Source organism: Equus przewalskii, chromosome 27, assembly GCF_037783145.1.
Source record: "Equus przewalskii isolate Varuska chromosome 27, EquPr2, whole genome shotgun sequence".
NCBI lineage: Eukaryota > Metazoa > Chordata > Mammalia > Perissodactyla > Equidae > Equus > Equus przewalskii.
The window spans coordinates 30,813,707-30,840,255 of record NC_091857.1 but is presented as its reverse complement, the minus strand read 5'-3'; the positions used below and the strand labels follow the sequence as shown (position 1 = coordinate 30,840,255).

General features: G+C 49.4%; 2 protein-coding genes across 6 annotated transcripts; one reads left to right on the top strand and one right to left on the bottom strand.

Annotated features, from left to right (window-relative positions):
* The first annotated feature begins 341 nt into the window (after window positions 1-341).
* On the top strand, window positions 342-1,290 carry C27H21orf140 (chromosome 27 C21orf140 homolog). Its single transcript, XM_008516925.2, has one exon. It carries the CDS (start codon window positions 412-414, stop codon window positions 1,141-1,143), a length of 732 nt encoding a protein of 243 aa, XP_008515147.1. The 5' UTR covers window positions 342-411; the 3' UTR covers window positions 1,144-1,290.
* An 11,236-nt stretch (window positions 1,291-12,526) lies between these two features.
* On the bottom strand, window positions 12,527-23,711 carry SMIM11 (small integral membrane protein 11). 5 transcript variants are annotated; one of them, XM_070597212.1, is made up of 6 exons: window positions 23,571-23,695; window positions 22,050-22,137; window positions 20,695-20,777; window positions 19,958-20,055; window positions 14,939-15,116; window positions 12,527-12,676 (listed from the first exon to the last, which is right to left on the bottom strand). In XM_070597212.1, the coding sequence occupies exons 4-5, from the start codon at window positions 19,967-19,969 to the stop codon at window positions 14,952-14,954; spliced, it is 177 nt and encodes a 58-aa protein (XP_070453313.1). In that variant the 5' UTR covers window positions 19,970-20,055; window positions 20,695-20,777; window positions 22,050-22,137; window positions 23,571-23,695; the 3' UTR covers window positions 12,527-12,676; window positions 14,939-14,951. The 5 variants fall into 5 exon arrangements, with proteins under 5 accessions (XP_070453313.1, XP_070453311.1, XP_008515169.1 ...); XM_070597210.1 differs by having other exon boundaries at window positions 19,958-20,060; window positions 23,571-23,693; XM_008516947.2 differs by lacking the exon at window positions 22,050-22,137 and having other exon boundaries at window positions 19,958-20,060; window positions 23,571-23,711.
* Between the last annotated feature and the right edge of the window lie 2,838 nt (window positions 23,712-26,549).

Below are 26,549 nucleotides of genomic sequence, written 5' to 3'. Positions count from 1 at the left end.
TACAAGCCAAGGAGAGAGGCCTCAGAAGAAACCACACCTGCTGACACCTTCATCTTGGACTTCCAGCTTCCAGAACCATGAGACAATAAATTTCTGTTGTTCAAGTCACCCACCCCATGGTATTTTGTTATGGCAACTCTAGCAAACTAATACAATCGCCAATCTCCGTCCCAGACTTACTGCAGAAGTGATGTCAAAGAAACATTTTATGTGGATAGCATTTCCATTCCCATACGGCATAAGCCATGAGAGAATAGTTCCGAGTATGTGTTCCATGATGCTTGGAAATCCAAAGTGTATCTATGGGACTGGCCCAGTGTAAGAGTGCCCTTTGTGAGGTCATCATTCCACTCTGGCTAGATCTCCACGGAGGGAGACATGCCAGCTTTTAAAGACCCTTGAGGAGCCATCATGCCTCACTTCACAAACCTTCTTTTGAGAAACATCATTAGCAGAAATCTATTTGATACCGCCAAGAGGAAGCAATGCCTGCAGTATTTGAAAACCCTGAGAACGCTGCAATACGATGGATTTAAGACCATATATTTGGGGGAAGCTGAAATCCCTGAAAGCCTTGTCACTGGGGAAGATTTTAATGACGGATATTACATTCAGACTCCAACTTGGTGTATTGTGCATGCCGGTGGTAGTCAAGGATGGGTGCCCTGGAAATATCGGATGTTCCTAAGAGATGAGTTATGCGTCAAACAAGAAGACAACCTCTTCTTCGAGTTCTGTGATGCAGCAAAGAAGGCCTATGGGAGGTGCGCCATTGTGGTCAAAGAGAGAAGGCTGCAGGATGAGATGGGGCCAAAGGAAGATAAAGAGTCAGTCATTAACTTAACGAGCATCATGTGTTGCCCTGAGGTGGCCAAGTCCTGTGGCCATGAACTGCTCTCTCTGCCTTCCCCTTACAATTACCTGAACCCTTTAGACACAGCCTGGTCTTTTCTGAAATGGTTTATCATCAATAACAGAAAGGAGTTTTGTTTGCAGTCCATTGACAGTGTCTGTTCTTACCAGTATATACTTTTAAGTGATTTAATTAGCAAAGGGATTGACAGGATAAACCCAAGCAAATGGAAAACACTAACTAACAAAGTGCGGAGATGGGAAAACTACTATCTTGGTAAATTTTCTTGAGGGTGATTCCTCCAACAAGTGGTGGGACTATGCTACAGGCATGGTCTTTACCAACTCCATTGGGCTCGATTCTGGACCACTGCAGCCAAAGACACTCCAACAGTGACCTCGCAGGGATGCTGTGAGGACTGAGGCTCCTAAAGGCATTGGCAAAGTACTTTAGGTTCACTGGAGGTTTCATTAAAGGTCATTGGTAAATTAGGGATCTCGACTTCCATCCCGTTAAGGCCTCTCTGAGGGCTATGTCACAGGGAGGATTAGAGGCAATCCAGCCTAAACCAGCTTGGCAGTGAGCAGAGCTAAAGGTTGTGTGTTCAAAATTTTGGTCTGAGAAACAAATAGAACCAAGTGCGTAATCACAAAAAAGTTGAAATTAAGTAGTGTGCCAACCAGTTTCAGCCCACCAACGTAATCCACAGGAAGCCAGCTTGCCAGCAGCTGGAGATGTGGTCCAGACAGGCTCTCTCCTTCCCATTGCGTGAAAGCAAGGCAAGAAGCATCCATGGAGGTGAAATCCCATCCAGATGCTCCAAGGCAATTTGGTGGTCCCAATAAGAACCTGGAAAGCTATCACAGTGATTGGTTCAAGGGGGACTTGATGGGTGAACAGGTGGAGGGAACGGGGTCTGTGGAACCCCCTTACCCAATTCATCTCCCATCCCAACCCAAGAATCCCAACAGGAGGTCATAAAACTTTGTCATGGAGTCGCATCTCAGCGCCCTGAGAGCTAAGCCACGTGCAGTTGGTGCAGCAGCACCCTGTTCCAGTTTGGGGCTGCTGCTGATGTAGATTGTAAGGATTTATGGTGATATTTTTCACTTTTATAGAAAAAGGCCTGCCTCCTATTAAACACATCATGAAGTTCACTCTTGTTTATATCTGTTCAGATAGTAAGTTTACAATGGAAGTAATTATTCTGGGGTGTAATTATTCCCCAGTAACTTCTGGGGTTGGCCTGGTGGCATAGTGGTTAAGTTCGTGCGCTCCGCTGAGGCTCCCCAGGGTTTGCTGGTTCAGATCCTGGGTGTGGACTTAGCACCGTTTGTCAGGCCAAGCTGTGGTGGTGTCCCACATAGAAGAACTAGAAGGACTTACAGCTAGGATGTACAACTATACTAGGGCTTTGGGGAGAAAAAAAAAAGAGGAAGATTGGCAACAGGTATTAGGTCAGGGCCAATCTTCCTCAGCAACAGAAAAAGCATACCTTTAAAAAAAAACAACTAAAGATCTCTTCTAGAGGGTGACTAGTTGATAAACGATCTAAGGGGAGGCTCTAAAAAAATAAAAATAACTTCTGAGCATTTCTACCCAACTCCTAACAGACTTGCCCATTTACAGGATTATGAGCGGGGCTCCTGCTGGCCCAGTGCTGAAAGCATCAGATTCCTTGCTTGTCTTCCTGCCCTGCTTCCTTTCTGCACCTCCCCACATTATTCAGAAACACTTTGTCCAATGAAAATAGATGTTCAATGCTTTTCGGCCACCAAGTGGTGGACTTCCGTAGCATCTTGTCCTTATGTGTTTTATCTGGGGATGAACTGTGCCTACAACAGCCGACCACATGGAACCAGGCCATGTCAGTTGTTGCACAGCCCACTTTACAGCCCATGGTGTTGTATTTGTTTCCCGTGGCTGCTGTAAGAAACTACCACAAACTTGGTGGCTCGAAAAAACCAAAACTTATTCTCTCCCAGTTCAGGAGGCCTGAAATCTACAATCAGTTCAACTGAGCCAAAACCAAGATGTGGGCAGGGCCACGCTCCCTCCAGAGGCCCCAAGGGAGAAGCCATTCCTTGCCTCTTCTGGTTTCTGGTGACTGCCGGCATTCCTTGGCTTGTGGCTACATCACTCCGACCTCTGCTTCCCTGGCCATGTTACTTTTTCCTCTTCTGTGTCAAACCTCCCTCTTATAAAGACACTCGTGATTGCATTTTAGGGCCCACCTGGATAATCCAGAATCTTCTCCCCATCTCAAAATCCTCAACTCAATCCCATCTGCAAAGACTCTTTTTCCACATAAGGTCACATTCACAGGGCCCAGGGATGAGGACCTGGGTACCTTTGGGGACCATTTCTCAGCTGACCACAGGTAAAGAAAGTCTTCTTCTCCCAACTGAACTACCACATTCCCCATCAGCAGTTAACCGGGTGAAATAACCCTCACCGCGTGGGACACTTGTGTGGGCTTTTTCACCACCTGTGTCACGTATGTTTTAGAATTCAAGTTCCCTGAGAGCAAGTAGGAGGTCTCAACCCTCCCTGCTGACTTCACTGCACTGGCACTGTGCAGGCCCAAGTGTGGGTGGCCCGGGTTTGGGGACATGAGTGCATTTTGCCCCAGCATCACATTTATCACACACCTACCCAGAGTAAAGCACTCACAGCTACACTTGCTGAATCATTTAATCTTTGCAATAGTCTGTGATGTAGGAATTACTGTTATCTCCATTTTCAGATGGGGTAAACTGAGGCACAGAGTTATGTAACTTGCTCCTGTGCAGAGGAGCTGTGGTTCAAGGCCAGAGTTCATGCTTAGAGCCATTATTCACACTGCCTCTCTACTAACAAGCGGTTCATTTAATCCTGATTGCAACCCCATCAGGTATGTTCTACCATCTTCCCATTTTACACAAGAGGAAACTGAGACATCAGGAGCTCATTTGGCCAGTCAGATTCCAGAGCCCAGGAGCCTACCCACCGAGCCTGGCTTAGTTATCGAAGGCCAGCTTTTCCCTTCTCACTCCTACAGTTCACACGGCGGAAGGGCCGCCTCTGACATCAGACCAGACCTCCTGGCAAAGCAGCCATCTCCAACTGGACACCACAACAGAAACGTATTCTAGCAGGACACTGAGCCAGAGGCGGAATACCTCTTGAAGACACGTTACTTGGCGGTGAGGAAACAATGGAATGTCTTTAGGTTCTCAGATGAACAAGATAAACCAACTGGAGCTATTGTTGTTTGAGAACCGAAACGATCTAGTGAGACGAATTTAGGGTTCCAACCCTCTGAGGCCTTGTTTAACTGTCAGGCAGGCGAGTAGGGGGAGAGAAGGTCCATACAACCAGAGAGACCAAAAGGACCATGTTTAATGTGCAATTTGGATTGTCTTCACAACTAAGAGACGCTGCTTTATACTAAGCATGGAAACTTCCAGCAGAAAGTAACGGAGAGGGCGCTGGGCTTTGGAGGGGCGGGGGTGGGTGGACCTAGTTGGAATCTCAAGTTTCCAGCTCGTTAACTTTGAGACTTTGGACAAGTTACCTTCCTTCCCGGAGACTCAGTTAACTCACTGGTAAACTAGTCTTGAGGCCTTTAAAATTCTTAGCACACGCCAACCCACCTCATCGTGTCTGGCGCCTCCCGAGGGCCCAAGAGCCTGAAGCTCCTATTCTTACTGTCCAGCTCCAGGTTCCAGCAAGTATGGCTACAATTATACCTGATGTCGCTGACCTCATTTCCTTTTCTCTTCTTGAGGAAAATTCTTGCTTCTTTTTATCATCAGGGCATAATAAGAGCAGACACATCTTAAGATACTGTGATCAAAGGAAACTCCGTTCTCTGGCATTTCTTCTGAGATCATCTGTGATGGGTTAGGAAGTCAATGACAATAAGAGGCTTCTTCCTGTGGAGTGGACAGGGAGGATGGTGCGTGCAGCCCAGAATCTCTTGGGGAGCAGCCATGTGTGGCATTCGCATGAAATAAAAAGTGGGTGACAGTGCCCAGCAACCCCGCATGTCTGGACACGTCCTCTGGGAGAGACTTTACGATGTCGGCGGCGCTATTCCCCCGAGACCTTGGCTGACGGAACTCCCGCCCTCTCTGGCCCTCGCCATCACCAACAACCACATCCCACTCTCTTCCCGTGGGCCAGGGCGACTCCTGAGAAGTCGGTGGTGAGTTGGAAAATGGTGCAGCCCTGGAAAGAGCCCAAATGTGTCAAGTGAAGCCAGATACCCCTGGCTCTGGCCTTGTCCATCCAAGGAAGGTCCAAGCTCAGCAGGGTTGATGGAGCCGCGTCTGGCCCAGCAGGGGGTGGAGCTGCCCATCCAGGCAGTTCACACTCCTTCTATTTGTGAAGGTTTTATGTATACAAATCATTTTTTTTCAAGGTATGCTTTTGTTTTGGTGAGGAAGATTGGCCCTGAGCTAATATCTGTTGTCGATCTTCCTCTTTTCTTTTTTCTCCCCAAAGCCCCAGTACATAGTTGTATATCCTTGTTGTATGTCCTTCTAGTTCTTCTATGTGGGATCCTGCAACAGCATGGCTTGATGAGCAGTGTGTAGGTCTGCGGCCAGGATCTGAACCAGCGAACCCTGGGTGTACGAACTCAACCACTACGCCACCAGGCCAGCGCTATACAAATCATTGTTACATACTTGATCTCATTAGGTTCAGACGACCACTCTGTACATGGGCAGGGCAGTGACCTTTAAGCTCGTTTTACAGATGAAGACAAGGCCAGGCATAACTGATTCACCTGGGGCACGCATACCCGTACTGACAGGTGGCTCAGGGCTAGAATCCACGACTTCCTATTGGGAAGCCCTTGCACCCCTCTCCAGCTGGCTCCATGGGCAGTTAGGATTGGGTTGGGCTATGAGTACTGGAGATGTAACTACAGAGATTTAAGCAAAATAGACCCAAAACAAGAAGTGTTAAAGTGGCAGTTCACTGTTAATGAGATGGATCCAGGTTCATCAAGAACCCAGGGTCCTATCTTTTACTCCACTGTCCTAGAATTGGTTCTATCCTCAAAGCCACTCAATAGTCCAAAATGGCTGCTGAACAAGCCATTGCATTAGCATTCCAGGCAGTAGAGAGGGAGAAAGGGAAGAAGAGGGGCTCATTCCTTTCCTTTTAAGGGAACTTCCAGGAAGTCCCACACAACACTTCCACTTAAATCTCATTGGCCAGACTTTGTTGCAAGGGAAGCTGGGAAATATAGTCTTTTATTTTGGGTGGCAGTGTGACCCCAGCTAAAAGTCAGGGTTCTAATAGTCGGGAGGAGAGGAGAAGGAATATTTAGGTGGCAATGGCAGTCTCGGCTACACTCCCTGCTCTCCTTCCTTTTGGTGTTACCACTCATCCACTCCTCAAACATTTGAGCACTTTCTAGCTGCCTGGTAAAGTGTGCCAGGAACAGATGTACCAAAGAAGATGAGCTCAGGCCCTCACAGCGGTCAGGGTCTGGGGGGCGGGGCATCTCTCGGTCAGTGGGAGGCTGGAGGTCAGGGTGGTGAGGGCTCCCAGTCTAGTGCCTGGTGCTGGGGAGATGGGGTCAGAGCCACAGGAAGAGAGAGACTGGAGCAGAAGTCAGAGGAGGAGCGAGGATTTCATCATGGGCAAAGGAGGGGGACAGGAGGGCCCTCGAGGCAGGGGCTCGTGCAAGCGTTCAAGTCTCCCCGCTTCCTGGGGCACAGGCGTGTGAGTGTGTGTGTGAGAGAGACTGCATGTGTGAGACTGTGAGAGGTGTGTGTGTGTGTGACCTTGTGTGAACGTTGTGTGTGTGTTAGCTGGAGAGTGGGGAGCAGAGTGAGAAAGGCAAGCGGAAGGAGAGGAAGAATGGCAGTGGGACAGGGACGGGAGGGGAAAAGGAAACGATAGCGCGTCCTGTGCGGGGGGCCAGGCTTTCTTCTGCAGGGAAAGGAACCCCAAAGGGTGTTGAGCAGGAAGACGCCCCTTCAGTTCGGCTGTGGAATCACAGCCCTTCCCACAAGGAGGCCACTCCAGGTTGAACCCTCTGGGTGAGTTTTCAGGCTGGACCACAGGCAGTGAACGGGACCCACAGGGACACAAGCTACCTCCCCCAGCAGATGTGGCGGCAGCCAGGGCCCTGCGGTTTCTGATGGGAGGGGCAGTCAGGACTCAGGCCCCTGGCTGGCCCAGCGCTTACACGTCTGCACACCCAGCCCGGCGCCCTCCTTCCTGGATCTCCATCTGAGGCTGGGTCTTCAGGCTCCTCTGCTGACACCTCCTCACAGAGGGGAGGGGACACCTGGAAGACACTTTGCCCCGCTGTGACTCAGCACCCAGTACTTTTCCAGTCTCAGTCCTTCCACCTTGCCTCCCACCCCCATGCCAGGGTCCATAAAACAGGGCCTTCTGTTTGCAGTCAGTCAACAGGGAGATGACCCCCGTCTGCACGGAGCCCCCTGACCTGGACAGGTGCGCTGTTCCACGGAAGTGGGATGGGAAGAGCCGGGGTGTCCTCAGGTTTAGATTCTTGCTTGTACCGTCTTGTGCCCTGGCAGCAAGTGGCTAAAGGCTTAACCCTCGTTTTTGGCTTGTTGCTCCTTCTGACACCTGATGGCTCGGCTCTCTTTCTCTCTCTCTCTCCCAGCTCAGCCAGCCTCCTGACACTCACAAGCACCTGGAAGCGGGGGGACACTGGACACTGGAGGGGGCTGGGAGGACGGTGCTCCACCTGACGGGAGAAGGGAGAGGGGAGGGGGTTGCAGAAGCTGGGCTCCTCGAGGCTCTGGTCAAGCCCCAGGGGCTCTGCCCAACGCACCCACACCCCTCCCATTTGGAGCAGAAGGCCTTGCCTCAAGCCAAAAGGGAAACTGAGGCCACCAGCACGGCTTCCCTCGACTTCCCCTTGCCCTGCATTTATCAGGGGCCTCAGTGCCCGGGCCCCAGATGGCCCCCAGCTTCCCTCCCCACTTCCTCCGGCAGCCGGTCTCCCTTCCTCTGCTGTTGCCTTCAACCTTGATTCTGCTCAAGATCCTGCTCAAGCTCCCGCCTTCTGGAGTAAACCTTGCCCTCCATCCTGCCTTCCCCTGAGACACCAAAGTCTCTCCCCTCCTGTGAGGTTTGCAGCGTCTGCAAAGTGGGGAAACAGGATAACTTCTCCTACAGTTCTCAAATCATCAGCTCATTATGTTTCTAGGTGAAGTACCTCCAAATTTAATTCAATGAGGCTGATTGTGAATCTGAAAAAAGCACAATTGATACGTTAGAGAGTGTCCAAATCATCTGGAAACACAAGGAAACTATTAAGCCAATCATTTGAAAACTAACCAGTTACTTGCAACTAACACAGTGTTCAAAAATAAGTTTGTTTCAGGGCTGGCCCCGTGGCATAGTGGTTAAGTTTGCATGCACCACTTCAGTGGCCCAGGGTTCACAGTTTCGGATCCCAGGCTTGGACCTACCACCACTCGTCAAGCCATGCTATGGTAATATCCCACATACAAAGTGAAGGAAGATTGGCACAGACATTAGCTCAGGGCCAATCTTCCTCACCAAAATAAAGGAAAAAAAGTTTGTTTCCTGCCTCTGCAGACACAACCACTTGCGCGTGCACTCACACACACACACACATGCACACACTCTTGAATAACGCAAATGGCAGTGTTTCCATTTCCTCATGTCCTCCCAGGTCCTCGGCTCGCCCCAGCCTGGCCTCTGTCCTTGTGGCCCTCACGCCGCCATCTTGAAGACTTGATGACTCACAACTGGGAAGAACAAGAACTCCTGCCCGTCTTCCCTTTCAGTGCTTAGAAGTGAAAAGCTGGGCCACCAGGCCTACATCTTGTCTCTTTCTCTCGCCAGCTGGGGGACGACAGACAGGGTGACTAAGCTCTCTGTGCCTCAGTTTCCTTACTTGTGAGAAGGGATGAAGCAACTGTTGGAGGTACAGGTATAAAGTGCTTGGAAGGACAAGGGCAGAATGAGGATTCACGCCACCTTCACGCTCTCCTGCTCTGCACCCTCCCGCTCTCAGCTTCTGGTTCATCTCCCTCTGCCCTCTGTTTAAACCTCAAAAGGAGGTCGAAGGCCCACCTGGTCGGAATCCCCTGGGGGTGATCAAATCGCAAATTCCTGGTCTCTCCCCGACAGGTTCTGATGCAGTGGATCTGGAATCCAGCCCAGGGGTCTGCATTTTAGACAGCCTCTCGTGCGTGCTCGCCTTAGACCCCAGCCTCAACTCTCTTCTCCCTCTGATGCGGGGTCGGTGAGCCGAGGAGTCGAAAGAAAGATTTCTTGGACTCTTAACATCTGGCAGTAGTGCTCTTTTATTTAGAGAATAGTGTGGAATAGCATGGGGACAGGACCCATGGGCAGTCAGAGCTTCTGCTGCTGCTGCTTCTGCTGCCCCCGCTGGCATGGGGACAGGACCCATGGGCAGGCAGAGCTGGTGCGTGGGGACAGGACCCACGGGCAGTCAGAGCTCCTGCTGCTGCTGCTTCTGCTGCCCCCGCTGGCATGGGGACAGGACCCATGGGCAGGCAGAGCTGGTGCGTGGGGACAGGACCCACGGGCAGTCAGAGCTCCTGCTGCTGCTGCTTCTGCTGCCCCCGCTGGCATGGGGACAGGACCCATGGGCAGGCAGAGCTGGTGCGTGCGGACAGGACCCACAGGCAGTCAGAGCTCCTGCTGCAGCTCCGAGTTGAGGGTTAGGGCTAAATTTAAGGCATGGGTATGTGAGTCATCTCTTTACAAGACAAAGGAAAAAAAGTTAAAATGGTACCAGTGCCGGTAGGGTCCGGACATTGGGCGGTCCCACAACTTTTAGATAAGAATCAAACCGGATTGAGTAAATGGCAGAAGTCACCGCTCAAATATTATCTTCAACTAAAGACAAAGGAGGATTTTGGGGTGGGGGGTCAGTTACATGAGGTTGCCAGACAGTAAACAACTTAAGTTCTTGCCTTCCCCATTAAGAGTTTCCAGAGATAAGGCCATCCCCCCTTCCTCCTGGGGCAGAGAGGGAGGCATGGAGATTTCCTTCACAAATGCAATTGTCTCTGATCAAAGGGCAAACAAATTCCACTCCTCGGAGCCTGCTTCTTATCTGTAGTTTTAAAAGTAACCAGCCTAAAAATCCTCGTCATAAACCATTTTAAAATTAAGCAGCCTAAAAATCCTCATCACCTCTAGACTCTGTGACCCCCGGCTTCAGTCCAACAAGGACAAGACCTGCTCCACAGAGCCGAGCTCAACGAACGTCCACGGAATCCAGCCAGGGAGACTGGCCTGAAAACCGTTAGGAATGCGTCCTGCAGACAGCCACATTTCCCTAGAATGAGAATTTGGACATAGCTTGGGGGGAGGTGACCCTTTTTAAAGCACCCCAGATTTTTTGTTGGAACTATTCAGTTCCTGAAATACATTACATGTGTCTCTGCCTTGTTAAGCAAAGTATATAAACACAACCTAACCTTTTTCTTAATGACTAAGCTCATCATTACGAACATCACGTCATAATATGTGGTGTTCCTGATCCGGCACTGGGCAATCACGCCATGAGTTCTCTTAGTCTGCTGCTTAAAGACTGTCTCTCTTGCTCTAAGGTATTTCTGCTGCCAACAGCCTTTCTTCCTTTTTATTTCTAGTATGTTGTAAGCTTGAAAATCCAAAAAATGTGTTAGGAACGTGTCCACTAAGATTGAATAGGATGTGGGATCCTAGGCCCCTCTTGTGGATGGAGGACATGGATTTCCGTTTATGTCTTTGAAACACCTTTCAGCCACCCAGGGTCTCCTCCTTCTTGTGGACTTATGCTCGATTATGGTCAGAGAGTGGCCGGATGGGTGCAGTCCAGATGGAGTCCTAGTTGTGGGCTTTATCATCTATCTACCCACCTACATCCACCCACGCATGCGTGTATCCTACCAATTATTTAAAGTCAACTGCAAATCGACTGACTTCATGTTTATGGAGTGGAATGCTATCAATAACTCCAACTGGTGATTGATCACCTCCCCCTAGTGGTGGAAAAGCGTATAAGAAAGGTAACTAAAAACCCCCACACACTGTTTCCAGGAAACCCACGGATGTGGTCAACGGTTTAGTCCCATTCTTAGGTCATCCTCTACAAATTTTCCAAGACGGCCAGGTGTTCCGCAAATTCCAAAACTGAGTTTTAAGTCCCAAAGCCTAGAAAAGCACCTGTGTTTAAAATAAACATAAACATCTACTGGTTAGGCATATTAAGGTTCTTCGTGAAAAGCCAACAGCCCCTCCCCTTCGGATTTATGAGGCACACGGGCAGGAGCGCAGTGGGAGGAAAGGGCGCCCAGAGGTGGGGGTTATGCCAGGCGTGCTGGGAACCGGTGACGCCCTAGTCCCGCAGAGAGAGGAAGCAGAGGCTGCGTCTCTAGAGCAGGGCGGGCGGGTCACCTGCCAGGCTGCAGAGGGCGCTCTGACGACGACAGGAGGGTCAGCCGTGACCCAGGGTCGTTCTGGGCCCCACCTAAGCAGATGAGGGAAGCTTGGGGGCCAGGTCACAGAAACCCAAGGGCATTACTCCTCTGCTCTGGCCATTCGTTCACACTCCACGAGACCCCCAGCGGACGGAGGCTCCCGGGCAAAGACCCGCGGGGAGGCTGGGGTGCAAGCTTAACGGAAAGCCCCCTTTTGACTATTTTGGGATTTGCAGTTTGTAGGGTCAGGGTCTATTCTGCACTCATAATTCTGACTCCATGTGAATCCTGCTCTCTAAATTGTGATTAACAGCATCCAGCAAACAGGAAAATTTAAGATAAAATTCCCTCTACTTCTCACGTTTAAAATTCCACCTTCTACCAATCTGGGCCGGGACACAGTAGACATTTATTAATACACAGTCACACAAATTTTCCACATGGCCAGTGGCAATGGAACCCAACACTCCACTGCATTCACAGCTTTGGTGACTGCTTTCTCATTCCCCATCCTCTCTGGTTTCTCGAAAAGTGAGAGAACTTGAACCTTTTAATAGAGACCTCAGTCTGTTAGGTGCCAAGTCAAAAAGTCTTATCAGGCCCCCTGCTCTCCGATCTGAAAGTCCCTTCGGTGTGTCCACCCTTCCTCTCTTCTCAGCAAACCCCAACAAGCAAACCGGCGGGAAGAGGACAAAGCTCATGGGTTCCTCCTGTTCCCTCACCACAGGACTCAGCGCAAGGGGTTCTTCAAGACTTGGGACCCATCGTGGCAGATGGGCACACGGTGATCCTCCATACAGACCCTCACAGATCGGCAGAGGCATCAACGCTCCTGGACAAACTCCTTCCCCCAACAATGAAAACACGCGCACAAGGGTGACAGTGCTTGTGGGAGGGAAGAGAAGAAAAGGGGTGTATGGCAGGGGGCAGACTAGAGGGACGGAGGGGTGGGGGACGGCGAGCAGGCCGAGGCTTCCATCCCCCGTGGCCAACGCCACTTCTCCTGCGGCCCAGTCCTCTGTGGAGGCGAACCTGTGATCTGGGACCCACAGTGAGAAAATGCTGGAAGAGGGTGAGTTTGCAGAAGTCCCTCCTCTCACAACATAGAGGGGGGTGTGTGTATGAGAGAGACACACACAGACAGACAGAGAGACAGACTTTGGTTTATTCCAAAGACCAGAGACACCTTTTTTTACAAAGGTATTTTATTTCAGTAAACAAAATACTGTTTCTTTCAAAAGCACATAAAAATTCACATTATTTTAAGTTAGAGCTATAGTTTGGGAGTTTATCCTCTGACCCATGATTCAATAATTAAGTCTTTCTTCTCTTTCTTCTCAGCTGGAGTCCCCTCAAGCTGACATTTAAATTACAAAATCTAGAAAGGAAGACCAAAGGGATAGCATGAAATGTCTAATAAAATAATAGTGAACATTTCACTTGCTCAGCGTTAGCCCCTGTGTTCAGCCATTTAGATTAACTAACAGAAACCACTGAAGTTCATTTATTAATGAATAGATTTTTAGTGTCATAATTTCCTTCCATCTAGAAATCCTTTTGTTTAAAACAAGGCTCCAGGCTTTGAGGAGCTGCCCCCTGGGAGGGAATGTGAAGCCCGTGGCCAGCTCCAAGCGCAGCTGTGTGAGCCATGGTCCCCATGTCACTGCAGGCCTCTGTGGGTGTTTGTGGGATGGAAGAAGCGTTTATGACCACACACCCAATCTTTGTTCCTCTTCTTGGGTTAACACACAAAATGATGTCTGGAACGGAAATTCAGTCAAGATTTCAATAGAACCGCCTTCCCTCACCCTTCTTAATTTCTAACTGCTCCCTTTTCCATCACCCTAGTGCCTACTCTTGAGTTTCAGTCCATAACACATCTTAAAAACAAAGAAAGGCGAGATTCCACCACAGTAACCTCTCTGCCTGGCACAAGTGTGCAGCTCCCCGAGGCTCAGGGAGTGGCGCCGGGCGGGTGACAGAGGCGGCGAGCACCAGGGAGCCACGGGCCTTCTCACAGCTCACGGCCCTGCGCTCAGCGAGGCGGCGCGGCCAGGGGTGCGGCCCGGTGGTGGGGTGTGTGACCTGGGCCAGTTCTGGTTCTGCTCCTCACCGTGTACAGTGTGAGCCACTTTCTCAATCTGCATGGACCTCACAGAGTTGTCAGGAGGAGGATACGACACAACACCGCTGTGTATGAAACGCTCAGCAAAACGCCAGCACAGAATAACCATTCAGTAAGTACCACTATTACGACTAACAAGTCTGCCCGTACCCTCGACAAGTCTGCAGGTACTGTAAGGGAGGTCACCTTTCCAGAAGCATGGAAGCTCAGTGTGGGTGGGGTTTTGGATGTCACCAGCCCTGTGGTTCCTACAGTGACCTGTTGCTAAGAGGACTACGTAAGAACAGATGTCCAGACCCAACCACAGGCAAACGGAATCTCTCTGAGGCTGGAGCCTGGGAATCTGTATTTTCATTTTTATTTATTTTGTTTAGGAAGATTAGCTCTGAGCTAACATCTGCTGCCAATGCTCCTCTTTTTGCTGAGGAAGACTGGCTCCGAGCTAACATCCGTGCCCACCTTCCTCTACTTTATATGTGGGACGCCTGCCACAGCATGGCTTGCTAAGCGGTGCCATGTCTGCACCAGGGATCCGAACCAACGAACCCCGGGCCACGGAAGCAGAACGTGCGAACTTAACTGCTGTGCCACCGGGCCAGCCCCGGAATCTTAATTTTTAGCAAGCACCCTAGGCAATTCTGACTGCTAGCCAAGTTTGGGAATCACTGATCTGGAACCACCTACCATGATATTTGAATCCTCTAACTTTTAGAGAAGCACAGAATTCAACCTGATAAATGAAAAAATTGGACAGCACACCAGAATTAAGGAGACCGCTAACTGTCATATGATAACTCTCTCACTGGGCTTAATAACAACTTCCTGGTGCCTTGATGTACTTAACAAACACGTTCCGGGCACCCTGTGTGCGCTGTGGGCACTGGGCTACGACGAGGAGTAAGACTTCGCGCCTGGTGAGGTCGTCTTTGGGAAGGGCCCTCTAGGCCAGGGAGCCAACAAGCAGTGGCAGAGGGGCCTGGCAGTCTACTGTGGTGAAGCAGTGGCCTGCAGGAGCACGGGGAGAGGGCTGCAGAAGCGCAAATGTGACCTGGACTGGGAAGGGATTTACACGCCGTACCCGGGAGTCAGACTTCATCCTGAAGACAGAGGGTTTCTGATCTCAGGCACAGGCAGGGGTTTCAAATGACCCGGGAGGAATTTTACACACACTTGTAGGTATTTCTAGTATGTGCACTTCTCCGAGGAGAAGGTCCACCGCTTTCATGAAATTCCCAGGAGTGCTGTGGCCCAGCAGCTGGAAAGCACCAGCACTCCCGCTAAGGGAGAACCAGGCAGGCTCAGAGCCGAGGTGCGGACGGATCACACATGTGCCCTGGCTCAAGGGCTGGGATCTGCACTCCCCTCATCCACAGCAGCTCGACCTCAGACGACAGGCGGGGCCCCGAGCCCTCAGCCGCCTCCAGACCCGAGGGACGTGGGGTTCTCTGAGCTCTCACATCCGAGGACGGCCCACCCTGACCCACCGTACAGTTCACACTTGCAAAGTCCCAGTACCTCTGATTTCCCTTTAGTTGTCTTTCTTCTCCGCCTGCTGCTGCTTCTCAGCTTCCAGCTGTCGCTGTTTTGCTTCCAGTCTCTTCCTCTGGTAGACTTTGACTCCAGCAAATGCCAGGCAGAGAATTAATGTTTTCGCTGCCAAGATATACAGCAGCAGGGGCACGTGCTCAAGCACCTTAAAGAAGAAAGAAACCACTCTCAACGTTCTGCAGTTGATAAGGAGTGTTTCTTTTATGTTCCGTCAGTCAACAAACATTTACCGAGCACCTCTTATGTAACAGGCACTAGGCCAGGTGCTGGGGCTTCACTGGTGAGCAGGACAGACACGGTGCCTGTCCCCACATCACTGACAGTCTGGTTTGAGCTCTGCCTTTCATCACCCCCTGGCTGCTGGCTTCACCGAGAGGACCACCAGTAGACTACAGACGTCATAACGCTGGTCTCTCGCGACCTGACCATGTACTTTGCCCATCACCCAGGCCCTCTGCTTCTGATGCAGCAGCGTGGTCCAGTGCAAGGAGCCAGAGCCAGGGAGCCTGGGTGACGGCTCCACTCTGCCACCAACTGACTGTGCGACCTGGGTCAGTCACTTGACTTTTCTGAGCTTCCTCCTTTTCACCTGTGAAGGAAGGCTGGACCAGACCTTCCTTCTGGATTCTTCTACTTTAGTACACAATTTCCTCTTGGTTCCAGCTACCCATCAGCACTCATACTTGAATGTAAAATAAATACAAAAATAAAATACAATAAAACTTAAAACATTAAAACATGGCCACTATTTACTGTTCCTGTAATTTTCTGTTGGAGAGAAGTTTTAAGCCATTGGCTAACATGAAGTCTGGGGAACAAGCAGGGATTTGAATTCCTCTTTGCGCGAGTGAGCTTTCTTATGAAATTCTATCTACCACAATAGTATCTCAAGGCAAATACTATGCTAGATTTGTCAACATGATTAGTATGACCTGAAGGATAATTATGAGCTTTTGGTGCGATTAAAAATTCCTACCTGGGGCTGGCCCCATGGCCTAGTGGTTAAGTTCAGTGCACTCCATTTTGACAGCCTGGGTTCGGTTCCCAGGCACAGACCTACACCACTCGTTGGCAGCCGTGCTGTGGTGGTGGCCCACATACAAAATAGAGGAAGACTGGCAGAGACGTTAGCTCAGGGTGAATCTTCCTAAAGCAAAAAAAAAAAAAAACCTTCCCAAATAAAGCAAAAAGGTACACTTTTGTTGAATGATCATTATTCTAAAGGACTAGGTAGGACTTATTCTAATGAAATCATTAGTTAAACTGCCAAACACCACGTATGATATGTAACACCCACAGAATGAGATTCTACTACAGGGAGTACACTTGTCCTCCCCCTAACAGTGTAGCTCCAGTTAATCTGAAACTAGTTAGTGAAAACTTTAGCTGAGAACAATATGCTCACAGACCTGAACGGCAGGAAAGGATTTTAAAGATGACTCAGTCTACCACCTTGTTTTATAAACAAGGAAAGTAAAGCTCCTGGCAGTTGAGACATCAATCAGTATCACACAGCTAATTCCTGATGAGGCCAGAGTTGGGACAGAACATTCTAACCCCCGTGCCAGGCTTCTTTCCACTGATTCCTGATTTTCAATGAAATGGCATTAATGAAATGAGAAATTATGTACACGTATGTTCCTATAGTTTTATTCTAATTCTTTATGACTCAGACCTAGACGAAGATTTCACATATGGAAGCTGTAGCATCAGCTACCACCCACTGGGAGCTTCCTGTGCTCTAAGCGCCTCACACAGACTTCTCCCTTTAATCCTCAGAGTGTCCCCACGAGGCGGACAGACTGTCCTCATTTTACGGCTGAGAGAACGTCAAGTCCAGAAAGGTGAGGGTCTGACTGTGCTCCGACTGCCCCAAAGCCTGAAGTCGTCATCACCACACACGACTGTAAGACATGCCGCTCTCCCTGATCCTCACCAATTTCACAAGTAAATTATGCAAATCAACGACGGCGTGGCTACTGACCCTACCAAAGGCAGCTGGAACCACCACCTCTGAAGTTACTGAACGGGTTCCTTACCGACATTTGAGGAAGGCTGCAATGTGACGCAGTAGGAACGTAACAGGTATCAAAAGGAGGACTCCAAATACTTAAATTGGTTTAATTTAACTAAAACAATAGGAACACAAGAACACTCGGAGTCACTAGGTAATAGTTTTCAACCACAAAATCATTTTAACAGTCGAGAATAAACAGAACATATGCACTTCAGAAAGATCACTCTGGCAACAATACAAAAGACTAAAAAAGTTACAAAAGTGAAACTTTCTATCTCGACAAACATAAGCAGCTTAGAACGCTGATTTGGTTTCCAGGTCCTTCCTCCTGAGACCCATGGCCAACCTCCCCACCTCCTCCAAATCATCCTCTAAGTCATTTACTTTCTGGAAGGTTCTCATTTTAGAGAGAAGAGGCTTGACTCCACGTTTATAAATCAGCTATGAAAGAAAAGAATGTTAAATGTTATTTGTCTCTTTGGAGGCAAAAATCACGAGTTTGTTGAAATACACCTCTTTTTATGTTCACTAGGATTTTCTAGGCTAACTGAGCCCTGTTCATATTGGAAGAGCTACCATCTTCTAAGTCTCTCGATCTACGGATGAGCCACGAGAGTCCTACCGTGATGGAGCCCACATCACAGCCCAGGGTGTCGCCCGCGTGAGCTAAACACGAAACTTAGCTTTAGCAGCTACAGTAATGTCTCTCTCAATCAGAAGTTAGAAAATCCACTGAAATGGTAACACATCCACAGATGGGCACAGCTAAGAGGTTTTGGTATTTACTTTCTTTTTAAAGGTAATGGAGAGGAGGTGACAAGAGGCAGAAGTTTCAGGTTTGAGAGGGGGCCAGAGCAGAGGCAGGAGAGGTCAAGGATGCTACAAGGGCTGAAGCAAAGGGGCCTTCTTGCGTACTAAGGGGCCCCGGTCCTGCCCTTTGGGGTACCAGGCTTCAGTGGTGTTGAATCTCTTCCTTTGATTTCCTTCTAACAAACCCCTTCTCACATTAACTTTCAAAACATGCAAACCCTCAAGGCGGTAAATGAATAAAATATTGTTGGGGTGGACTACATCTACACCAATTTTTTTAAACAAAACCCCAACACCTGCGTAATGAGAATGGCTGACCCTTTAAAGAATGAGGCTACACTCTGTTGCCAATGCACGGGCAGTGCTGACTGACGGCCACAGGCCCCCAAGGCAGAGAGGGAATGCACCGGGGGCTACATAATCCTCCAGCCTCCTGGGGCTCCGAGCAGTCAGGGCATAAGGAGAGGCCACTCCTTTCCGATGCTAAAGGGAAGGTCTCCCTTTTTAAACATGACGTTGCTCCCTGGCAGCCATGGTGCTGTGTGTCTGCCTAAAGCTGGGAAGGTCCAGGTGGATTTTGTTCCTGATACAGAAAGGAGTCCTTTTGTCACAAGCAGGACTGGACTGGGGGGTCAAGTGGGTTGATGTCACTCCACCACTAAAAAGAAAGCTTCCTCTGTGCATTGCTTTAGACCAGTGTGCATTAGCATCAGCTGGGAACTCATTAACCCCAGGCCTACGCGATCAGAAACGCAGGGGTGGGAGCCACAAGAGGCCTATTAACACAGTGGTTTTGATGCTGAAGTGTGAGAGCCATTGCGGCACCAAGCACAGCGCTCTGACCTTGCTGACAGGGCCTGTAGCACAGTTACTGCCTGCCGTCCTTTCGGTGCTGCAGAGGGCAGAAGTCCCGCCCTAACTCCCACCCCCAGTGCTTCTGCTTCTTCCCCTTACACCCTCTCTCTCCCACCCTCTCACTGTGAGCTCTGGAACCCCACTACCTGATTAACAAATGCACCTAATTTTCAACCCTTCACAGAATCCTCGCTCTGCCTCCTTCACTTCAACCAGGCTCTTCTGGAGAAGTCCCCACAGCCCTCCTGCAGGGACCCCAAGCCCGTGCCCCAAGGAGCTGGAGAAGGAGGGAGGGTCTGTACTCTCCTAGCTCCCGGATCCTGCTTCCAGACCTTTCCAGTTCTTGCAACAGAAAGCAGGTGGATGTTTTGAACAAGGAAACGCTTATAATAATTGAAAAAACATGTACAACAAGAACCTAAATTTGAAAGTACACACACTAAACTTATATATATGGAAAAAAATACTGGAAGAAAATACACCAAAATTGTTAACAGCAGCCATCTCTGGATGGTGAGACGATGTATGATTTTTATTTGATTTCATACTTTTCAAAGAATCTACAATAAACACATATTTTAGGGGCTGCTCTGTTAGCCAACTTCCCAAGCTCACCCTGCTACTTCAGAGATCTAACGGGGCACTCTCCTCTCCCTCTCTAAGACCCGCAGACTGCTGCCCATGGTTAATGGGAACCTCATCAGCTGCCCTTGAACTTCTGCTCCCACCAGCTGATCTCATGTTTCACAAGGGTCAGTGGTGTTTATTCCCCAGCCAGTTTAAGTGTACCTGATGTTATAACAGATAATTTATTTAAACATTGACACTTATGCAATATGACCACATAAAAGAAAAAGTTGTTTCCATGAAAACTAACCGAATGCTTTGAAAGGCTTAATTTGAGTTGGAAAAAAAATGCTGTTGGCAACACAAATATAAAAGATTAGGGAAGAGCATTACAATCTGGAAAGACTTTGTGTACAGATTGCTTTGTAAGATCTTAATCCACTTTAAAGAAAGCAAAATGTGACACTGTAGGTGAAACTTCAAAGGCGTGGTTTTTGCAAGTGAAGTAAGGCAGATCTGGAGGCAGTGGACACCCTGGCAAAGAAAAGGCCTCGCCTGCCTCCAAAAGTCTGATGAACAAATGTACATTTATATGTTTTAACTTAAAAGATTAAATGTTATTATGATTCCTGCTTTAATCTTTTTAATCAACTTACCTCTACAAAACTATCATTCTGAATTCTTAGAATCAGGAGAAAGAACAAAGCCAAGCCCTAAGTGTTTAAAACTATTCTCACCTTCCAGTTCATGTTGGACCAGCCGTGAATTCACTCCCGATCAATGAGGTCCACGCAGACAGGCAAACGAGCAGAGGGAGCTGGAAGACCAGGACCCACTGCTCTGGTGGAGAAGAGAAGAAACAGGTCAGTCTGGGCTTTCTAGAGCAGACCACCTTAGGAAGACTCCTCTTTGATGGAGAGAGGGCAGATGAGCAAAGAGAGCAAGCTCTGTAGAGAGGAGGGTTAAGGGTTCCCACAAGACCCAGAGCCCGGTGGAAAGCAGATGGCCCAGGTGAGGGCTGAGACAGCCTTGGCCCTTGTTGGGCAGAAAGATCTCCTCGCTGCCCTTCACCAGGGCTGGGAGCCTGGGCCCAAGTGGACGGGGCAGCGCTGCTCCTAAGGCGACACATGCTCCTTCCCATCCATCTGAGGACACGAGAGCCCGGGTCCAGAATCTGTTCCTCCACCCACTCCTGCCCTACGAGCCGGTTTGTGGCTGAGTGCCTTTCTGGTGCTCAGGTCCTCTGAGTGTTAATTAAGCTAATCTAGGTATTTAAAAAACATCTGGAGGGAAGGGAATAAACGACAGGGGGAAAAAACTGTCCTAAGAAAGAAATTCCTATCTAGGATTCCCTCTAAAACGTGAGGGAGACCGAGGAGGAGGTGAGGCAGGAAGTGACACGGCAGGGACACAGCGGAGCACAGGATCTGCTCTGAGGCCCTGTATGCCACCATTTTTAGAATACGACACATACCCCAAGACTCAGAAGACTCGAGCTCTGGATGGAGAACCTACACACTCTGGAAAGTGACTTCCCTCTGGGGGCCTCGGTCCCATCTGTAAATGAAGAAAGGGGTGTCAACTAGATGGGCTCGAAGGCCCCTAGGTTTTCTGAAATTCGGCACTTACAGCACAATAATCACAGCTTCCCTTTGTCGTGCGGGCATGCTGAAGTGCACAGATGCATGAACTCGTTCTGCCTTCACAGCAGTCCTACGAGGGAGAGTTTATTGTCTCCACTTCCGAGACGAGGGAACAGAAAGATTACATAATGCATCCAGGGTCACACGGTGGGAACCGGGATTCGAACCCATCCACGCGGCTCCAGAGTCTTAACCTGATGCAGGCAGAGAGCTCTGCATTCAACAATCACCAGGGAGCTTCTTTCAATGCACTTAGAATTCAGAAAAGCAGCAGAAAATTCCACAGACCTTTAGAATGGGGATGAGATGAACTTCAGGAAAGATGTTGTAGAAAAACTTTCGCTTACAAAAGCATCTGAATATAAAAAGGTCATACCTCATCTATTCAAGGTCACACATGATCATGAAAACAAACTGGCAGGTGGCACGAGATAGCCAGGTTTTCCCCATAACTTTTTCAAAGTCAGATAAGCCAACGACAGGAATTTACACCATACACCTGTTTGAATGTGACGACGGCGATTGAAGGTGCCTGTTACCTTTGTGTATAAATGGCCTGTTCATCTTTAAGTAGCAGCAGATGCTGATGCGCACTGGAGAAATACTTTCCTAACATGTTATAAGCTGCTGTTGGAATTTTCACTTCGAGTAATCTCTAATAGTCTCAGGGTTTACCCATTTGTAAATCAAAATAAAATGTTTAAGGTCATGGAAATTTTATTTTTAAAACTTCTATTTTGAGTTTTGTACAAATGCAATAAGTGAGTTTGGCTGTTCCTGACAAATTTTCTGAGGCCAAACTACATATCTAGCGAACTGAAGTAGGTAAGAGATTAATTCCCAAGGTCAAGGACAACAAATAGGTCCAAAAAGCTTAGAGGAGGAAATAAACTAAAAGAACACCCAGTGGTCCAGCCATTGGGCAAACATGTACTATGCTTGCTAGTGTGACCTTGGACAAGCCATTGGGCCTCTCTAAGCCTCAGCTCCCCATCTGTAAATTCTCCTTCAGAGAGCGGATTGTATACACTCAGCACACAGAAAGCACTAAATAAATAACCATTATTGTTATGACAAATATCCCTCCTGCCACTAATGGACATGCCAAGCTGAAGAACATACATGAGGGGCATGCACGGCAAACAGCAGTCACTGCAAGACAAAAGGACAAGGTATCAAGAACCACCTGTGGACCCGGAGAACTGCAGATGCGGACTCTATTCCTGGTGACACCAACGGCAGGGCATGTGACCTGGAGCAAGTCACTAATCTCTCTAAAACAAAGCGTTCTTATTTTTAAAAGCAGAATCCAAAGAACAACTCTGAAATTCCTAAGTCACCACTGTCTCTGATATCACAGAACCTGACTGGAAAAATACACTGGCAGCTGCCTCGACGTCATACCTAGAGCGATAAATTCAAGCTCTTCAGGAAAGAAACATTTAATATCAACCTCCAAGTAGTGAAAGGGGTCCCGTGAGGGTAGGAGACGAGAGGGCAGAGCAAGCTGGCTCATTTCCACCCACTGCCTCCAAATTATAACCTTTCCCCACCTCCCTTCAATTACATGCTCCAACTCAGCCATTTCTGTAGCACCCCGCAGGACTTCAGCAAATGAGGACAACTGAGAAAGCTAAAAATATCCGCGGGCTATTTGCTCGGCTGCCATATGTACACCGGATGCAGTATTAGAAACAGGAGGCAGCTGGCATCTGAGGGCTGAACTGCAAAAACCAACAACATGGGGACAATTTGGCGAGGCATAAAATCTATGAAGTGCAGGAAATTTTAAACTTCCCCAGAACTATCCACAGTTTCAGCTTAAACTCAAGAACCAATGGCTTAGATAGAAATCATTCTATTTCCTTTACTGCAAAAAATCCTAATTTTTTCCTTTGCCAGATTTCGCCTAGAAAACAGAAAAAAAATTATTCACTCATTTTGGTTAGGCCGATTAAAGCAATACGGAGAATGGATTGGCCACAAACTATGTTTTCTTCTTGGCACACCTAACAAACTCAAGGATCCGTCTGTCTCTTGGTGTCTAAGCTCATTCCAGCCACTAGTTAGGCTGTGTCCTTAGTGTGAACTTTGCGAAGCTGTTCTCATTCCCAGTCTCTACCCTTTTCTCCCCAACTCTTCACCTGATCATTTGAGGTAGGGCTGGTTGGGGGAGGGGAGGTTCCATGCGAAGCTTGGGCATCACTTGGTGGACCTCTGAGCCCCACAGCCCGGTCAGCCGGGGTTCCCAGGGCCAGAGGGGCTGGGCCTCAGCCCGACACTTGGAGAGGAACACCTGCCCTGCTCAGACCCCAGGATGGGGGCCAAGGGCGGCCACCGCATCCCTCACCCTTCCACAGAACACGGCGTCCAGAACATTCGCTCCTCCCCCAAAACCCTTCGGACACCAACACCCTCTGGCTGCCTCTGGGCCCCGCTCGGACCGCGTGCCGGCCTAAACACGCCGCCCCCGGGGCCGGGTCCGCGGATCTCACGGCGCCTGGATGACCCGGCCAGGCAGGGGCGCTCCGTGGGTGCGGGCCGGGGTGGCCGTCAACCCCCAGGTCCCCACCCACAGCCGGGGGCCAGCTGGCGGGCGTCCTGGAGAGAAAGCGCGAACGCGAGCCGCCAGCCGGACTCCCCAGGTCCCCAAAGAGCTGTTCTGCTTCGGGTCAGGATCCCGCTGACCCGGACGGCATCCACTTACAGCTCCAGGCCGCGGAGGCTCCAGCGCCCGGCCCGCAGACAAACCACGACTCCCACAATGCCGCGGGGAACTACCAGTCCCGAAGTGCACCGCTCTGCGCCGGCGCAGTGGGCCCAGCGGCCTTCGTAGGCACACCACCCCGCGCCGGCGCAGTAGCCTGGGCGGCCTTTATGCAGCTGCGGCGCGGGTTGCGGATGGGGATTGGCCCGGTGGGGAGCAGCTGCTGGGAGTGGGTTGGGTACCTGAGCCCGCTCCTGGGGTGTGTTCTCATTCCGAATTTATCCGAGCTGGAGGAGGACTGGCGGAGGGCGGGGCGTCGCGGGGCCCCTCGGTCCTCGCCTGTCCCTCATTCCCTGAGTGCTCCTCGCAGCTGTCTGAGCACACGTGGGTCCCCAGAAGTTTCCAAACAGCGTTCATCTTCGCTGACAAAATGCATGCATTTTCCTTTGGGATAGCGGCAAGGTGCTTGGTACTGTTCTCAGATACCTTCATTCAACAAAAGTTTCGTAAACGCATGCGGAGTTTGAGCATACTCAGTCCCTGCTCGGGGAGAGCGCAAACTGGACGCCCAAATACAAGGGAACGAGCAGGAATGTTCACAGAGCTCTTACCACGGCTCGGCTCACTCTTCTGTGGATGAGGAAACTGAGGCAAAGGGAGGTTAAGTGGCTGACGCAAGACAACGCGCGAATTGCAGCGACAGAATCTAGGTTTGAACCCAGGCGGTCTAACTCCCGATCCCGTTATGACATTGTGTGATGATGAGGTACAAAATGCTAGGGAGTGCAAAGGAAAGGACAGACCGAGGGGTAGGGGGTTTAGTTCTGTCAACAAGCGAAGTTTTCCTGGAGAAAGTGACAAAAATAGCTTTGTTCTAAGCACTTGGAGGCTCTTGTCTTACTGAAGTCTCATAACAAGCCTGTAAAGGACATAATGTCATTATGACCGTTTCACAGGTGAGGAGATGGAGACACCGATTAAAGGAGTTGTCCAGGGTTTTAAAGTCAGCAAGTGCCGGAACTGGGACCTGTCTCAGTAATCTGGATCTAGACTCCATCAGGGCAGCCACTACCATGAGCACTTCGTCAAATCGCTTCTGAGCTACCCTGTAAGGACTAGGTAGAACTCAGGTCCTGTGGAGCCAGTAGACCAAGCAGGAGTAACTCTGAAAGCAAACGGGATGGAAAGGAAAAACAGCAAGTTGTTTGAATTGGCATCCTTAGTGGCCGAGTTGAAAGTGGCAAGCCTGGGTCTGAGGGGAATTGATGCTGGAGTGGCAAACTAGGATAGATGGTTTCCACAACTGTATACCCAACATGCTTGTAAAGATTCAGCAATTCCTATTCCCCAAAAGTAAAATGGCTGATTACCATCTGTGTCACTCCCTATGCTTTCAGTGATGATAATAAAATGAACTTAATTGGGAAAAGCTAGATTTTTGTCCCTCAATTTGTTTTCGTGTGTCAAAGATGAACAAAGCCAGGCACGAGTTAAAGTGTTAAGGATAGACTTTATTCAGGAACTATTGCAACGGGAAGGAGGGTCCAGCATGAACTAAACTCGACTTTGATTTGTGCAGAAGTAATTGGGAATTTTAAAGAGAGACTGAGGGAGTGGAGGCACTTGAGCAGAATCAAGGAAGTGGAAACTTACAAAAAGCGGGGAATTGGTCAATCTCATCTGGGTTTGTTAATAGGCACTTACCTGGAGGAGAAAGGAATTTCTGTCTTTATGACCAGAGGCAGTGGTGCAAGTTAGAGCAGGGTGCCCACCGGGCAGGGAGAGTTCCCTCCTTGCATGCGGGCATTTCGAAGAGACAAGATGGTTCTGGGTGATAAAAGATTTACGTCTCAAAAGTGGGAGAGAAAGGATTTATAATGGCAAGCTTTCTAAAGTAACTGCTCCAAGAGGGGGTTTAGGGGGCTGATTTGCCTACCACCAGGTTTTGGCTGGAATGAACTGTAAATTCTTCTGGCAGCATGGAGCTTTCTCAGGCAGATACTCTAAGGGGGGCAGGATCCTCTTAGAGATGTAACCTTGAGCTGTTAGAAACTATGCTAGTATTTGTTCCAGTCTCTTAGTGTGGGGAGGAGGATGAAACCATTTGTGCCAAGAGACTGCAGTTTTGTTTTTTTTTTTTTGAGGAAGATCAGCCCTGAGCTAACATCCACTGCCAATCCTCCTCTTTTTGCTGAGGAAGACTGGCCCTGAGCCAACATCCGTGTCCATCTTCCTCTACTTTATATGTGAGATGCCTACCACAGCACAGCTTGCCAAGCAGTGCCATGTCCGCACCTGGGATCCAAACTGGCGAACCCCAGGCCGCCAAAGTGGAACGTGCGAACTTAACCACTGCACCAGCAGGCCAGCCCCGAGTCTGCAGTTTTTATAGGCCAAGGTTGAGGCCTAGTGGAGAAGAGTGCTCAGAGGAGCGTGACTAAGTTTGGTCAAGAAGACAGTCTTTGTCAGCTGGTGGAAACCTCGGATCCCTGTCTGGGATCCAACCCAAGGCCTGGATTTTTTAGCCTGGATTGCTGCTCGGGGCGCACTGGGATGAATTTTCCCTGTGGAACTGCATTTCTGGGTTTCTGATCTAAGGAAGCCACTCTTGCCATATCTGCTCTTGGAATATGAATGACTTTCCCTAACGCTGTATTTAAGGCTTGTGTTAGTATAATTGCACGTTTGTTTTTAGGAAACAGATACTGTAAATCTCTCAACTCTCAACAGATAAAGCCTGTAGTCGATGTAAGATGTCCTACAAGCATGCCTTGAAGAAGGGCTCCAATTTTGAATTTTGTCTTAGTGCCCTAAGACTTGAGGCCCTGCTCACGGTTGCTCTGCCTTGTCTGAGCAGATGAGGACATGGGGGAAGAGAAAAGGGTCAGCTAGGAGGCACGAAGCTATAGCCACATACCCCTGTCTTGCATTGACTTCCTACTCTCAGCTGCTGAGTAGACCATGACCCACCTTAGGCCT